The following is a 15,470-nucleotide window of genomic DNA, read 5'->3' on the forward strand; positions in this document are numbered from 1 at the left end:
TGTATGAGCCCAAGAGATACACACACACACACACACACACACACACACACATACACACACATCCTTATCCTTGCAGTTAATCTCTACTTAGGCTTTCACTCTTCCCTCCTTATATTATGCTCACTGAATGGTTTGACAGGTGTGCCATTCCATTGTCTTCATTCTTGGAATCGGAAATGAAGGCAGAGAGAGGGCAAATGTCTTATGCCAGAAACAGTCTATATAAGGTAGAGTAGTTAAGATTGGAAGAAGGCAATATGGCTATAGCTTGTCTCTGTATCTCTTAGCAACGGGCCTTTAGCCTGTCACCCCTTAAATGAGGAAAGGCAAATTAAAAAGAGCCTAACTTTTAAAATTGTTGGTTGTGGCCCCATATGAGGTCACATAACTGAATTTAGCAAATTTGCAAAATTGGACAACAGTAAAAAGTTATGTATACCTATTTTATATACTGTATACCTTGGGTTTCATAAACATTTCTTGAGTGAAAAGCACTTGCAAATAGAAAAAGTTTAAGAAGCCCTTATCTAGAGAACAATGAAGTGGGAAGCCAGATTACAATGGGTTAAGGAATGGATGTGATGACAGCAGAATCCCAGAGAGTTAGAAAACTTTTTGAAGGAGTCTGGGTGAGAAAGGAAAGAGGGATGGATATGGGACAATAGCCTAAGAGGATAATCTGTTGTTGTTCAGTAGTGTCCAACTCTTCGTGACCCCATTTGGGGTTTTCTTGGCAAAAATACTGGAGTGGTTTGACATTTCCTTCTCCAGATTATTTTACAGACAAGGAAACTGAGACAAACAGTTATGTGACTTTCCCAGAGTCACATAGCTAGTAAGTGTCTGAGGCCATATTTGAACTCACAAAGATGGATCTTCCTGACTCCAGGCACAGTACTCTATCTGCTGTGCTACCTAGCTGTCCAAGATGGTAACAAGCACCAGGAAAGGTTTTTTTTGGTTTTTTGCTTTTTTTTGTTTTGTTTTTAAGGATGGGGAAAACTTGGACATGTTTGAAGTCTTGGAATAATCTCTCTGGGGAGTTAGGTAAGGAACCAATTAAAGAAGAATAAAAGGGTTGCCTTGCCACAGTGAGGGACCAATTGAGGTTGGATAACATGAGTTAATAATGTAATCAATCATTAAACTGTGGGATTTCTGCTAGCTTCTCTCAATAATTCAAGTAACAAGTGGCAGAGTTGCCTTTCCTGCCCCCCACACCCTGCTTCTTACCCCTCTCTTTCCCTACTCCCACTTTGATTAGGTTATTATGACTGGCTTATGACTAGATTGCTAGCTTTCTCTTCAGATTGGTATGAAAAAACTCTCTCAGTAGCACAAAACATACAGAATACACAAGTGCAAAGAGAATGTGAATTGAGGTAGGGATCCCTTGGCTATTCCATAGATGATGCTTGAGAGAGGGGATCGAGGCCTAAATAATATGTACATCAAATCTGAAAATTACATAAAGTCGGGAGGAATAAGAAACACAACGTATGACAGAAAAGGGATGGAGAGCTCAACTTGAGAATGAGGAAGACCTAAGTTCGAATCCTGACTGTGGGTAAGTCACTTAACCTCTAAGTGGCTTGCTTTCTTCATCTGTAAGACGGAGATGATGATAGTACCTACCTCTCAGGGGTGCTGTGAGGATGGAATGAGTTAGCATATTGGTTGTATGTTTTCAAAGCAGACCAATGATATCACAGGATGCTGTCATGACTCATATGTGAACTGGATTCAAGTGAGGCAGTGTTACACAAAGTCTATCTGAAGAGTCACTGAAGTCCAGTGGCAAGACAAAAGTCAGGATGCTTGGTGGTAGCCTACGATACAGGGGATGATCTAGAAGTCATTGATGTTTGACCAAGCCCTAAGCACCCAACAACTTCTGCTTCAGCCACTTTCATGGCTGTTGGAACAGATTATTCTCATTCTCTCTCTCTCTCTCTCTCTCTCTCTCTCTCTCTCTCTCTCTCTCTCTCTCTCTCTCTCTCTCTCGGGCAATGAGAGTTAAGTGACTTGCCCAGGGTCACACAAATAGTAAGTGTCAAGTGTCTGAGGCTGGATTTGAACTCGGGTCCTCCTGAATCCAGGACTGGTACTTTATTCATTGTGCCACTTAGTTGCCCCCTGGAACAAATTATTCTCAGCCTCCCTTTCTGCTTCCAATTCTCTCTTCACATGCTTGGGATAGACAACTCAAAATATATAAATTGAGTTGAGGTATGTATGTGCGTATGTGTATGTGTGTATCTGCATATATGTGTGTGCATGCATGGGTGTATATATGTATGTGTGAGTGTATTGTGTATGCATATGTGTGTATATGCATTTGTGTTTATATGTGCGTATGCACCTAACATATACATGCATGTATATACATAGGTGTGTGCATATACATGTATGCACACATGTATATACATAGGTGTGTGCATATACATGTATGCACACATGTATATACATAGGTGTGTGCATATACATGTATGCACACATGTATACAGCTATGCACATGTATATGCATGCACATATATCTATAAATGTGTATATAAAGATGTATATGTGTATGTGTGTACATTAGTGTGTATGTGTAAATATACATGCATGTGCACATGTGTGTACATACATGCACATTTACATGTGCACACATCAGCCTATATAGAGCTCTTTTAAGATCCCAAATCACTCTCCAAACGCTAGCTCTTAGCTATTATTACCAAAGAGGTCAATCTGCTAGAACCTTTTTCCAAATTAAATGCACTGAACTACCATAGGGATAAATGTTCATTTCTGTGCCTGGGTTCTAAAATTCAGTTTCAAAAATTTCGTATGTTTGGCATGTGGCTAGACAACTGCACAAGGGTTTTAGTGGACTACAAGCTCAATAAAAGCCAATATTGGCATGTCAGTCCAAAAAGCTAATGGTATATTAAAGTATGATGAGATATACACCGTGTCTTGAATGAAGGAGAAGATAATTCTATGGCCTCCCCTGGTCAGACTTTTATAGCCAAGCAAAAGGTTTTCTATTTTTATTCTGGAGGTAACAGGAAGCTACTGGAATTTATTTAATAGCAGGGCAACATGGCCCGTGCTGCTCTCTAGGTAAAAACATGCCCTTGCCCTCAAGGATCTTCCATTCTAATGGGGGTAGATAACTTGCACATGAATATACAGTCACAGTTTCCTCCACTGTAAAATGAAGAGAACAACCCTGGCTAGTTGTCTACCCCACCTGAAATTACCTTGTATTTCTTTTCATACATAAATATGTGTATGTTTTCTCCCCTAATAGAAAGTAAGTTCCTTGAAGGAATATTTGTCTTTCCATAACCAGCACCTAGTACAGTGCTTAGCATACTGGAGGTGCTAATTAAATGCTTTTTCATTGATTGGCTCTAAATTCTATGCTCTCTTCTAAGGGCCATAAAGGATGATGTCTTATTCTTCAATTTTTTTTATAGAAATTTTCCGCAAAGCAAGTCATACAGCACATACTCAAAATGCAAAAAAAAAAGAAAGAAAAATAAATAAATGAGTGAATGAATGAATAAATAAATAAATAGATGAAGAAATGGACGAATGAATGAAACAGAAAAGAAATGCATTGAATGGAACTATCTTAATTACTCTGCAAGAATTAAATAAAATGTATGTAAAGCAGTTTTGTAAACCTAAAACGCTATTTAATATTGTTGATTTTGAGTCTTAATAACAGTTAACATTTATGTAGCTCCTATTGTGTGTCAGGGACTCTGCTTTATTATTATTATCTCATTTCATTCCCTCAACATCCCTGGAAGGTGGGTGCTCTCATTGTCCCCATTTTACAGTTGAGGAAACTGAGGCAAAGAGAGGTTAAGTGACTTGCCCAGAGTCACACAACTGGTAAGTGTCTGAGGCTCGATTTCATCTAAGGTCTTCCTGATTCCATATCTCTATCCACTACACCACCTAGCTATACTTGCTCTTACTCTCATAAACAAACTAACAAAAAATGTAATGTAGTACTTTGAATGGAAGAGGGCTTTGAGGCCAGCTTCTGATCTTTGAGGCCAGCTTACTAAAACAGTTTTCTGCAGCACACAGGGCATGTCCTGGCAATGTGGTATTTGAGAGAGAGAGCCCTGAATTTGGAGTCAGGAATTCTGAGCCCTAATGCTGGCACTGGTCCTTACTGGTTATCAACAACCGAATTAATTCTCTGGGCTTTAGTTGCCTCACTCCTAAAAGAAGTTTTGCACTAGATAAGCAATTCTTAACCTGGGATCCATGAACCCCCAAGGGGTTTGTGGATAGATTCCAGATGGCTTCTAAAGTTGGATGGCAAGATTGCATTTTTATTTCAATATACTTAGTTTCCTTTGCAATCCTATGTATTATATTTTATTTATTAGAAAAACAAGGGGCAGATAGGTGGTGCAGTGGATAGAGCACTGGTCCTGGAGTCAGGAGGACCTGAGTTCAAATCTGGCATCAGACACTTAACACTAGTTGTGTGACCCTGGGCAAGTCACTTAACCCCAATTGCCTCACGAAAACAAAACTAAACTAAAAAACTAAAAAAAAAAGAAAGAAATAAAACAAAACACAACACAACACATTATTCTGAGAAGGAATTCCTAGGCTTTCTCAGATTGCCAAAGTGTTCCATGATAGCACACTGAAAAGGTTAAGAACCCCTGGGCTTGAATGGTTTCTAAGGTCCTTTCTGGCTTTAGATGAATGATCTATGAGACCAAGAAACAGTATGGCACATTAGAAAGAATGCTGTATTCCTACCTATGTAACCCAGGGTGACTCATTTCCTCTCTGGGCCAAAATGCCTTCTTCTCTAAAATTAGCAGGATGATAATAATAGAACTTAGAGGGATCTCAGAGATCATTTAGTCCAACCCTCTCATTTTACAAATGAGGAAACAGGTTCACATACATTAAATGACTTGTCTATGGTCACACAGCAAGTAAGGATTTGAACCCACAACCCTCAGATTCATCCTTAGGTCTGTATTCCCTCTCCAAAGCAAGTTAAATTAGATTGCCTCCTGGAACCACAACATCTCTTAACCTATGCTCCCACTGCCATAAGATCATAGATAAAGAGTTGAAAAGCCCTCTCCTTTTACAGATGAGGAAACTGAGGTGAAATGACTTGCCCAGTTACAAAGCTAGTAAGGTGGGCTGTCAGGTCCTCTTATTCCAAATCCAACCCCCTTCCCATTGTACCACACTGTCTCTTACTTGGGACAGAATTCATTTATAGCCACAGGAGGAGAAGAAACAAATTTTTGCTAAGGAGACTGATGTCTTCCCTCCAGAGAAAGAACTGACAAAGAAATATGTATCATATGGTCTTATATGTATGTGTGCATGTATGTGTGTGTATATGTGTATATAAATACACAGACATAAATGTGTGTATGTCTATAGATATGTATGTATAAGTCAATATATATTCATTGAATTGTAGCTTTGGGGGGGGGGAGAAATAAATAAAATAAAATGTGCCCAGCAGAGAACAATACCAACAACAAAAATCCAGAAGGAAGCACAGAAAATCTGGGTAGCTTTGAAAGGAATGTGTAGTATTACACAATATTACATAGGTTTTCCTGAAATATAAATTTATTGTTTTATATTCAGTGCTCTCCTATGTTCTGCTGTATACATGGAAATATTCCCTCACCCTTTTTAATTTTGTATTTAAGTTTAAAATGAATATATTTTTAAAAGGGACATTGATGTCTGCACTGCTCACCAACTTATAACCTTAGTTTACCTCCCTAATAGTTTTGTTCCATGGGAATGGCGGGTGCTTAAAAAAAAAAAGAGAGAGGAAGAAAGAAGCCCCTTGGATCAGCCACAGGACTAGAATAAACACATTTATGTTGAGCAGGTGGAAGTCTCACTAATTTATAAACTTTCGACAACTCTCTAATAGTTTAGATCCACAGGACTAGCATCTTCTTAAGGAGGAAGGAGAAATAAAAGGGACTGAAGCCTTCAGAACGTATTAAGCCGGTCTATTTGGAGGGATAGCAGGAGCCTTTGAAATCTTTCCGCATAGGTCTATATTTAGAATCCAGGGGCGGCAGCGGGGGAGGGGACTGATGGCTGGCCTAAACCCTGGCTGCTCTCCCCTTGCCCTCTAAGCAAGTTGGCCCACTGGCACATCCGAGAGCTTGCTCTGGCTTGTTTGAGTCGGGTTGTTTAGTGGTTCTGTGCGTTTTGACCTTCTCCCACACACGCAGACACACACAGAGACACACACACAATCGGATGTCTCCTGGTTCTGGGAGTGGGTAGTAACCTGAGTTGTCTTTCTAAGGAGATGATGTTCTAGGGACAGCATGGGGGGGGGGGGGAGGACGGGGGAGGGATGGAGAGTAGCTGCAATCACATTGGGAGGGTGATGCACCGCGACAGCTAAAAGTTGGATTGAGTTTCAGCTTCGGCTATATATAAAGCTGGGGGCAACTTATGTCACCTCACTAATTAGATGCCATCTGGGTGGTTCTTCCCGGGGTTGGGAGCCCATCACCCTGCTCCCACAGAGCCAGAGGCCAAAGAGGAGAGCATAATGATGGACCTTTTCGAAACGGGCTCCTATTTCTTCTACCTGGACGGAGAGAATGGAGCCCTCCAGCAGCTGGAGATGGCCGAGGGCTCCCCTCTGTACCCGAGCAGCGATGGTACCCTGTCCCCCTGCCAGGACCAAATGCCCCCCGAAGCCGGGAGCGACAGCAGCGGCGAGGAGCACGTTTTGGCGCCCCCAGGCCTTCAGCCCCCTCACTGCCCGGGCCAGTGCCTCATCTGGGCCTGTAAGACTTGCAAGAGGAAATCGGCCCCGACAGACCGGCGCAAGGCCGCCACCCTGCGCGAGAGGCGACGCCTGAAGAAGATCAATGAGGCCTTCGAAGCTCTGAAGCGCAGGACGGTGGCCAACCCCAACCAGAGGCTGCCCAAGGTGGAGATCCTGCGGAGCGCCATCACTTACATCGAGCGGCTGCAGGACCTCCTGCACCGGCTGGATCAGCAGGAGAAGATGCAGGAGCTGGGGGCAGACCCCTTCACTTACAGCCCTAAGCAAGCAAATGTAAGGGCCCCCAGAGGCCTTGGCTGCATCCTTCCTAGGGCGAAAAGGCCAGCTGCTGTCGTACTTTCCCCAATCCCCTCCCCGCAGCCCCCACCCCATCCTTCTCCCCACACCCCACCCGCTTGCCCTTCCTGCTTAAGGAGCCCTGGAAAGCGCAGCTGGAGTTGTTGGCGAGTTAATTGGACTAGAGATCCCCTAATCCCACCACTGGATCACCCCCGATCCTCCCTCGCCCCCAACCCGAGAAGCAAGTCGCCCCACCCCGTCCCATTCTGACCCCTGCTTCTTAATCTAGCCTCACTGATCTTTCTTGTGTTTGCTTCAGCTCCCCAGTTCCGATTTCCTGAGCACCTGCAGCTCTGAATGGGAAAATGTTTCTGATCATTCCAGGGCCCTAGTCATAAATCCCAGAGAAGGTAAAGTACTTGAAGTTAGACCCTTCACGACCAGCTTAGAGTCTGGACACATTAATTAAAACGTGTGTGTAAGTGTGTGTGTGGGGGGGGGAGTGGTGGAGTGGTGGGAAGCTCTCGGGGGGAGGGAGGACAATAGGAGACTGAAGACATGAAAACAATGTGACAGGGAGAAATGTGTCTTCTCCCGCAGTCTCACCAGCTTGGAATTCTTAAAAGGACCTAAAAGAGTTTGCAAAAACCTGTGGACTTTCGTTTTCGGTGGATTTGGATTGTCTCATCTCTTTTAACACTGCCTCTGCCTCCTTCCTTACAGTCGGAGGGCCTGTAATCGAATCATCTGCTTCCAGTAGCCTCCGGTGCCTTTCTTCCATAGTGGACAGTATTTCCTCGGAAGACCCTAAGCTTATCAGCGTGGAGGAGGCGGTGGAGAAATAAGGAACTACTTTGCTGGTTCTGGAGGGATCTTCGCTTCCCTTGGAAGATTATTTCCTGCTCCATACCCACCCCAACCCCATTCCTAACTTTTAGATTAGGTTACATTGCATTAATATTTAAGAAACCATGCCCAGGATTTTCTAAAAGGTGGAAACAAAGTGATATGTTCTCCAAAAAAAATCCCCTAAACGGTTGTGTACATTCAGACGGAAAACCCTCTGCCTTTGGTCTCCTGAATCTCTCCTGGCATAGACCATCCTTTGGCCTTTTCATTTTTTTATTTTAATTTATCAGATTGACTTTTGTCGTGACAATGCCTATCATGACCAGCTCCAGAGAAGTTCATTCCTGTCTGAAACCAAGTGGGAAAGTTGTGATTTAATGTTAGTTTTATTTAATGTGTATTTCGTGTTTGGGTTTTCTTTTTGTAAATACTTTTAGTACTTTCTCTTTTTTATGTAAACGTCAGAGATGTATTTAAGATGGGAAATGCAGTATTGTATATAAGTGGTTCGAGGATGCAAGTATTGTACAAATAAAAGATCTTTCTATATTCTCAAAAGCCTTTGGAGTGGCAGAGAATTGGCAAGGGTATTTCAATTCTTTTCAATAGATATTGAGGTTTGAAGGTTTTTCCAAGTTGTACTTATGGGCAGAGACCAGAGACGGGAGACTTTATTTTCTTAATTCAAAAACTAGCCTCTCCATTCAACAATTTTACCCCAGCAGAAAAGAAGAGTGTGTGGAGGGAGTTCAGAATGAGGAGCTGGACAAGGGGGACAACCAGGTAATATTCTGATAATTTGTCTGAATCATCTGAATACCATCATCCCTCCTCTCCATTTATTCCTTTGGTTTGCATAAGATTCTGTTTCTCCTTCCTTCTTCTGTGCTCCAAATCAAAAGGATAAATGTGCTGTGTCTCATTCCCACCCTCTCCTACCTCTTCCCCATACTTTCTCCACCTGAGAGAATCTGGGAATGGATAAACACACACACACACACACACACACACACACACATCTGCACACTCTCCCTGACTCTGCTGTCACTTTTCCCTGTAGAAGATAGGAATTGTATTGCTTTTTCTTTTTATCTTTAGCAGAGTGCTTGGTACATAGTAATCAATAAATAAATGCCAGCTGATAGATTGAGAAATTAAGAGGAGTCTCGGGGCATTATCTGATCCCAGAAGCTATTGGGGTAACAACCAGAGCTTCCCCTCCCTCTCTCAGGGCTACTACTGGGAAGATTAGGGGAGCTAAGTGAAGACCCTGCACTAGACCAGACTCTAGAAGGCTTGACTGCCTCTAAGGCCTAGTTAGCTTGGGTTTGTTTTTCCAGTAAGTAGGACAAAAGGAGAGGAATTTCGGTTTTGGAGCTGGGGGGAGGGGAGGCCTCTTTGATGGGAGTATCCTCTGCTCCAGAGGAGGAAAGGGTTAAATGCTTGAAAGCTCACTAAGGAATACAACAACAACAACACATGAAGCCTCTTACCAGGTCCAATGGGAGGCTAGAAACTCCAGGAGTTGATCCCAAGGAGGTTTTCTTTACAACGTGTGCCAGCCTTGTTTATACTGTAATCCCAATAAGGGGCGACCACCTAGAAAACTGCAACATGAAGGAGATGTTGGGGGGGTGGGGAGTCCCTGACATGGTGCCTTTCTTTTCAGTCTTGTTAAGAAGAGGTCTCTTTAGACTTCTTTTCTTGTAAGATGTCTCCCTCTCCTTTGCCTCCCCATCACAGAAAACCCCTAGATCACAAATAAATCTTCCTTCATTTCTGTCCCTGTTCCCAGCTCCCCTCTTACCCCTAAGAGGTTTGTCATTTGTATTGTGTATAGTGAGGACGTGGGGTTATTAAAACACACATCCCCAGAGAGTGGCCTGAATACGAAATGTAGATCTTGTGCTAGAAGGGACGTCAAAGGTTATTGTAAGCTCATTTTAAAGTTGAGAAAACTGAGGCCCAGGGACTTTAAGCAACATAACCACACAGGTAGCAAGCATCAGATATGTGGTTTGAGCCCAAGGGTATGACCCTCAAGTCTATACCATGCCCTCCAGTAAACAAGAAGCACCCCAGCTCTATGCTCCCTCAAATTCTGGTATTCAAGTCCTAAAATCTCACTCTTCTCTAAATCCTATATCCATCAGCTTAGCTCCATCTGTCATCACCCTTGACTCATTTCAACAGAGAATGTGTTGAGTCATACTCATTTGAAGAAAGAACATTTTATATCTCTTCTCTGAAGGTTTCTACACTCCTGATGTATTAAAGCAGTAAGTGACCTCAGAGATATAATATCATCCTACATGCTCATTTAACAGACAAGGAAACTGAGACTCAAAAATGAAATGACTTGACTGAGGCATAAGACCAGTAAGTGGGAGAATGGTAACTGCAGCCCAAAAAACTTCAACTCTCAATCCAAAGCCCTTTACATCATGCCAGATGCCATTAGGAGGCATTCTCTCAAAGCTATACTCCCATTTCCTCCTCCTCCACCCCATAAAGTAAAAACTCAAATAACAGCTTTGAGTACTAGGTTTTCATTCTTTCCTTTCCTTTCCTTTCCTCTCCTCTCCTCTCCTCTCCTCTTCTTTTCCTTTTCATTTTCCTGAGGTTTGTTTCCAGAAGACTTTTTCTCCAAGTGTCAAGTTTGTGACCGGCAAACTAAAGCAGCAAATGACCTATAGCAAAGGACTCCATCTCTAATGCATCATATCAGAAAGGATTGTAATATGCAGGACATGTGTATACTGTTGTGGTATATATTATGTTGGTTTTCTCCCTAGTGAGTGGGATGTATGTATGTGTACATGTGTGATTGGGATGAACTGTCCTGTAACAAAAGAAACCATTTTCTGAATTTGATGTATTTACTAATTAAAACAATTAGGAAGCAATCATAATTAATCATAACTGCTGTGTGTGTTAGATTCCTGTTTTGGTCAGGCTACTAAATTTATGTCTCAGTAGAGTTGCTACTTAAACTCAGGGGCTAGCCTTGCTGCTGGATTTTATTCCATCTTCACACACAGAATTCACCCAATCTCCAGTAGCAGGGTAACCTGAGAAATTGTTTGGAGTAAAGTTTGCCTATAGAAGTTCTTCATTAAATAAAGCAAATATTTCCCAAAGGCTCCCTATGACCTCCAATCCTGTAGCTGATATGTAAGGCTTTCCAATGCAAACCCTCAGTGTGTTTGCAATTAAAATGTTTTTGTTCGATATTAATAATGATAATCTTTACCAAGTCCAAAGCCAAAGCAAACAGGTTTCTGGGAACTCCAATCAGGAGGTAATAACTGGGGAAAGATAAGTGGTTTGTGATTTAATTGTAACCTAACCTCTTTCCAAAGGCAGACTAGCTTCAAAGTTATCAAGTTTAGAATAGGATCAGCACTTTTTTTTTCCATTCAAGAATATTACCAGGAGAGAGTCTCTTCAAAATGACTGCTAGCTTTGCTCAACTCACCTGAGCCATAAGATTTCAAACCCATGGACATCTGCTGAGATTCCAGGTTGTAATTTGTTCCTGGCTCTGTCCAAAAAGTCATAGATTTAATGTTGGAAGGGATGCTAGAGGTCACCTAATGCAACTCTCAATTTACAAATGAGGTACTGAGGTTCAAAGAAGTGAGCAGACTTGCCTGCAGCTAAACGTATAGAAAGCATCACCAGGACTCAAACCCAGGTCCTCCGATCTCAGATTCTCCGAAGTACCAAAATTATTGATAGGGTGAAAGTGGGTTTGGAGGAGGTTGGAAATGAGAAATACACAGCTTCCTTCAGAACTTTAGACTTTGAAAAACGTCTTGCTGAAATGGCTTTAGTATTTATTAATGGGTTCGTGTTAGAATTTACCTATCTCTTTGGAACATCCTCTGCCAGGAGCATTTTACCCTTTTCCCCCCAAAGTAAACAAGGTGTGTGTGTGATGGGGGGGGGGGAGGATAAGGACATTTTTGTTTCAAGTTACTGTAGTTTCATTTCTTTAATTTAATTTTTTGCTGGATAATAAGGTATATCCCCAAAGAGCCAGGCTATTAAAAACATCTCACCTTTCTACTCATCACCACTACCTCATTCCCTGCCCTTATACAAGCCTTTTAAGTCACAGGAAATGTAATTTAAGAAACAGAGACAGGAATAGAGAGACAGAGACAGTGAGAAAGAAAGGGAAAGAGGGAGGGAGGAAGGGAGAGAGAGACAGAGACAGTGAGAAAGAAAGGGAAAGAGGGAGGGAGGAAGGGAGGGGGAGAAAGAGAGAGAGAGAGAGAGAGAGAGAGAGAGAGAGAGAGAGAGAGAGAGAGAGAGAGAGAGAGAGAATCTAGTCAGCCACTTTTCACCCTAAAAAGCTAGTTTTGGCTCTTAGAGCAATGTCTGCTGGCTTTCAGACTCAGCAACCAAGACTGAGCAGCTGAGCCATGTGCTCCAACAAGCTGTGGCTGTAGGGACTATCCTTCTCCCCAGTCTCAAGTCCGCATCCCTTTGATCTCTCCTGGGAGCCCCAGTATCCAAGCAGAGGCCAATGTCTTCTTCAGCTGTCTTCCCCACAAATTCTTCCAGCAGCTCTGTCAGGTACTAATGTGTTTACTTAGGTGTGCCTGGTTCCCAGAACTGAAAGTAGCCAAAAGTTTAGCACATTACAAAAATCCCCTTTAATAAGAATGAAAGTGATTAAGAATTCCCCTTCCCTCAAACTGATTAATAATCCTCTGTTGCCTCTGTCTTTAAGGGGGCTCTGTCCAAGAAGATAGGCCAGAAGCCCTTGAAATTGCCTTCTCTTCCTGATATTTGACTTCTTAAAGAAAAACCTTGGTGACTTCTCAGGGGTCTGGAATTCTGGTGAACACCAGCTCCCAAACTCATTTATGTAGAGAGCCCATACGTCCACAGTGAGAGGTCCATAAATCTATGTTGTTTTAACTGTAATAATCTCTATTAGTAAAAGTTGTGAAGGTGATTTAAAAGTGTCCTTAAAAATCAAGGAGCCCCTTGGAATGACGCATTTTTATTTGCAGAGCCTTACTTCCCTGGCACAAATTACTACAACTGTACAGAAAGCAAATTACTTGTTTTTTATATATAGTGCGAGCAACCTTCATTTATTAAAAAAAGAAAGTAGAAGAAAAAAGTAAATTGGCCATAACAGCTCAAAGCATACAATTGATTGGGTCATATGCCTTGGTTGTCCTGTACTTCTTAGATTAGATTATATTTGATAAAGCTTTGTTTAGTGTTTCATGTGTGCATCACACTACTCTTTTCCTTGTCAAAAATCAGGATTGTGATATAATGGAGGATTTCCTGCAGATATAGGGCACGGACTTTGCAGAAATACAGAATTGGGCTGGTTATCTATCTATCTATCTATCTATCTATCTATCTATCTATCTATCTATCTATCTATCTATCTGTCTATCTATCTATCTATCTACAGATATACCTATATAGGCATATATGTTTTTGCATATGTGTATATATGTACATCATTATTGATATTTTTGTTTTTGTTTCCAAATACATTCCTCCTTCTGCCTGCCCCAGAGAGCCATCACTTTTAATAAAGAATTTAAAAGCCAGAAAGAGAAATACAATCATTTCAGCAAAACAACTGGTATTTTAGTGTTCCTCTTCCATAGGCGTTCACTTCTTTCTGCAAAGGAGAATAAAGAAGGAGAGGTGCATTGAGACATCCTTTCTAATTGTACTTTTACACACTGGAAGTGGTCTGTGATTGTTCGAATAGAATTCAGCTACCAGAAAAAACAATACTGGAAGGTGGAGTTTGTTTTCTTTGCTGCAAATGATAAACTCTCTCAGAAGGGGCACGGACCAGCAGGGCTGGAAATCAATTCGATCCCATCCTATTTCAATTCAGCAAATACTTTATTAAGCTCTATTATGTGCGGGGCACAGATTATAAAAGCGCATAAAACACGTCCCTTAAGTCCTCTGAAAAGTTCTTGTACCCACCCTCCCATTCTCCATCGCCGCTAGTTTTGGTTCTCCCCTAAAGAAAGAGCGGCCAAACCCTTCCAGAGTCCCAGAGCCTTTGAAATGCTGGCGTCTTTCGTCCTTTGAAGATTTCCTCCTATTTTCTGATGCCTTTCTCTCTTCGCCTCCGAGCACGGTTTAAAAGTTGTGTCTAGCTCGTTCTGCTGCCCTGGCATCCTATTTTCAGCACCTCAGTCCCCAGAGCCCAGCGGTTTAGGTCTCTCCCCCTCTCAAGCCCCATTAAGCAACTCCGGGCGCTGGGCTTTTGGGTACTTCTGCTGTTCCACTCGCCTTCTGCACGTTTGCAAATGTGTTTTGAGATCACTTTACCAAAGAGAACTGTAACCTCGGAGGGCTTCTCCTAATGACAGAGCTTCGTGAGTGACAGCATCCTTCCCGGCACAACACGGGCAGATGGAGAAGAGGAGAGAAGCAAAAGGTTGTGCCGTCTGCAGTAGCCCATTTGGGGTGGGAGGAGGAAAGGAAGAGATACATCGCCCATGGCCAAGGACCCTCACCTGGGCAGGACTGTGGGAATCTGATGGAAAGTTTCGGCCTAAAGGAGAGCGAAAGAAAACCCTAGGCGTAGGAAAGAAGTTGTACTTTGGCCTTCCAGTACCAGTGAGTGATGGAAAGGAATCCAAGTGAAAGGTGGATCAGAAACGTCACAGCCACTGACCACCTCTCTCCTAGCCCCTCCCCCACACCCCCCTAGCCACATCATTAAAGATCAAGTTTGTTTGTGACCAGAGCACGAACCTGTAAACAGCTCTATTTTAGCACTTGCTCAATGTGCTCAGGCAACATCTCTGCGATCCACCATCCAAGAAAGGTAGTCAGATTACTGCTGACCAAAAAATCACAACTTCCTGGCAAATACTTCAACCCACTTAAATTCCAGAAGCACCTACTATTACGCTAAAGGCTGTGTGACAGTGCCTAGAGAGCTGATGCGGAAGACCGCAAGATTTGGATTCAAGTCCCCTCCATGACACCTAAGTGAATTCCGTGAGCCTGGGCAAATCACTTAACTCCTCAGTGCTCTCGGCAAGCCCCTAAAAGTATAAGTGTAAAACCTGTGTGATATAAAGCAGAAGTTCTTGATCCAGGGTTATCTGTTGCTGGTGCTGCTGTTTTTTTGTTTTGTTATTGTTTTGTTTTGTTTTGTTTTTAACTATATTTTAAATTCCAAACAAAATCTTCAGTACCCGCTAAAATCTATCTTCTAGGGAAAATCATCACTCCCTTTTAATACTAATTTTTCACCTTTGCGATTATCTTTAATTTATCACGTCTATAATTACTTTGTACATAGTTGTTCACTTGTTATATCCCCAATTGGACTGTGAGTTTTTTGAGAGCTGCGACTGGGTTTGTTTTGTTTTTTGCCTTTTTAAAAAAAAAAAAAACTCCAGCATTTAGCACATAGTGGGCATTCAATAAGCACTTCTTGATTTTACTTGAAAATAATGTTTTCTTTGTAAATCTATGGAACCTATTTTATTCGTTTAAA

General features: G+C 42.1%; 1 protein-coding gene across 1 annotated transcript; it reads left to right on the top strand.

The window, feature by feature from the left end:
- Window positions 1–6,502: 6,502 nt before the first annotated feature.
- On the top strand, window positions 6,503–8,917 carry MYF6 (myogenic factor 6). The gene is made up of 3 exons (XM_043967413.1): window positions 6,503–7,099; window positions 7,425–7,515; window positions 7,829–8,917. Exons 1-3 carry the CDS (start codon window positions 6,503–6,505, stop codon window positions 7,948–7,950), a joined length of 810 nt encoding a protein of 269 aa, XP_043823348.1. The 3' UTR covers window positions 7,951–8,917.
- The last annotated feature ends 6,553 nt before the right edge of the window (window positions 8,918–15,470 follow it).

This window comes from Dromiciops gliroides, chromosome 5 (genome assembly GCF_019393635.1).
Source record: "Dromiciops gliroides isolate mDroGli1 chromosome 5, mDroGli1.pri, whole genome shotgun sequence".
NCBI classification, from domain to species: domain Eukaryota; kingdom Metazoa; phylum Chordata; class Mammalia; order Microbiotheria; family Microbiotheriidae; genus Dromiciops; species Dromiciops gliroides.

Bases quoted from the DNA above. Each gene is read 5' to 3' on its own strand.
- MYF6 (XM_043967413.1), top strand. From the start codon at position 6,503: ATGCCATCTGGGTGGTTCTTCCCGGGGTTGGGAGCCCATCACCCTGCT. The intron at 7,100-7,424 runs GTAAGGGCCCCC...TGTTTGCTTCAG, and splicing joins ACAGCCCTAAGCAAGCAAAT to CTCCCCAGTTCCGATTTCCT. The intron at 7,516-7,828 runs GTAAAGTACTTG...CCTTCCTTACAG, and splicing joins AGTCATAAATCCCAGAGAAG to TCGGAGGGCCTGTAATCGAA.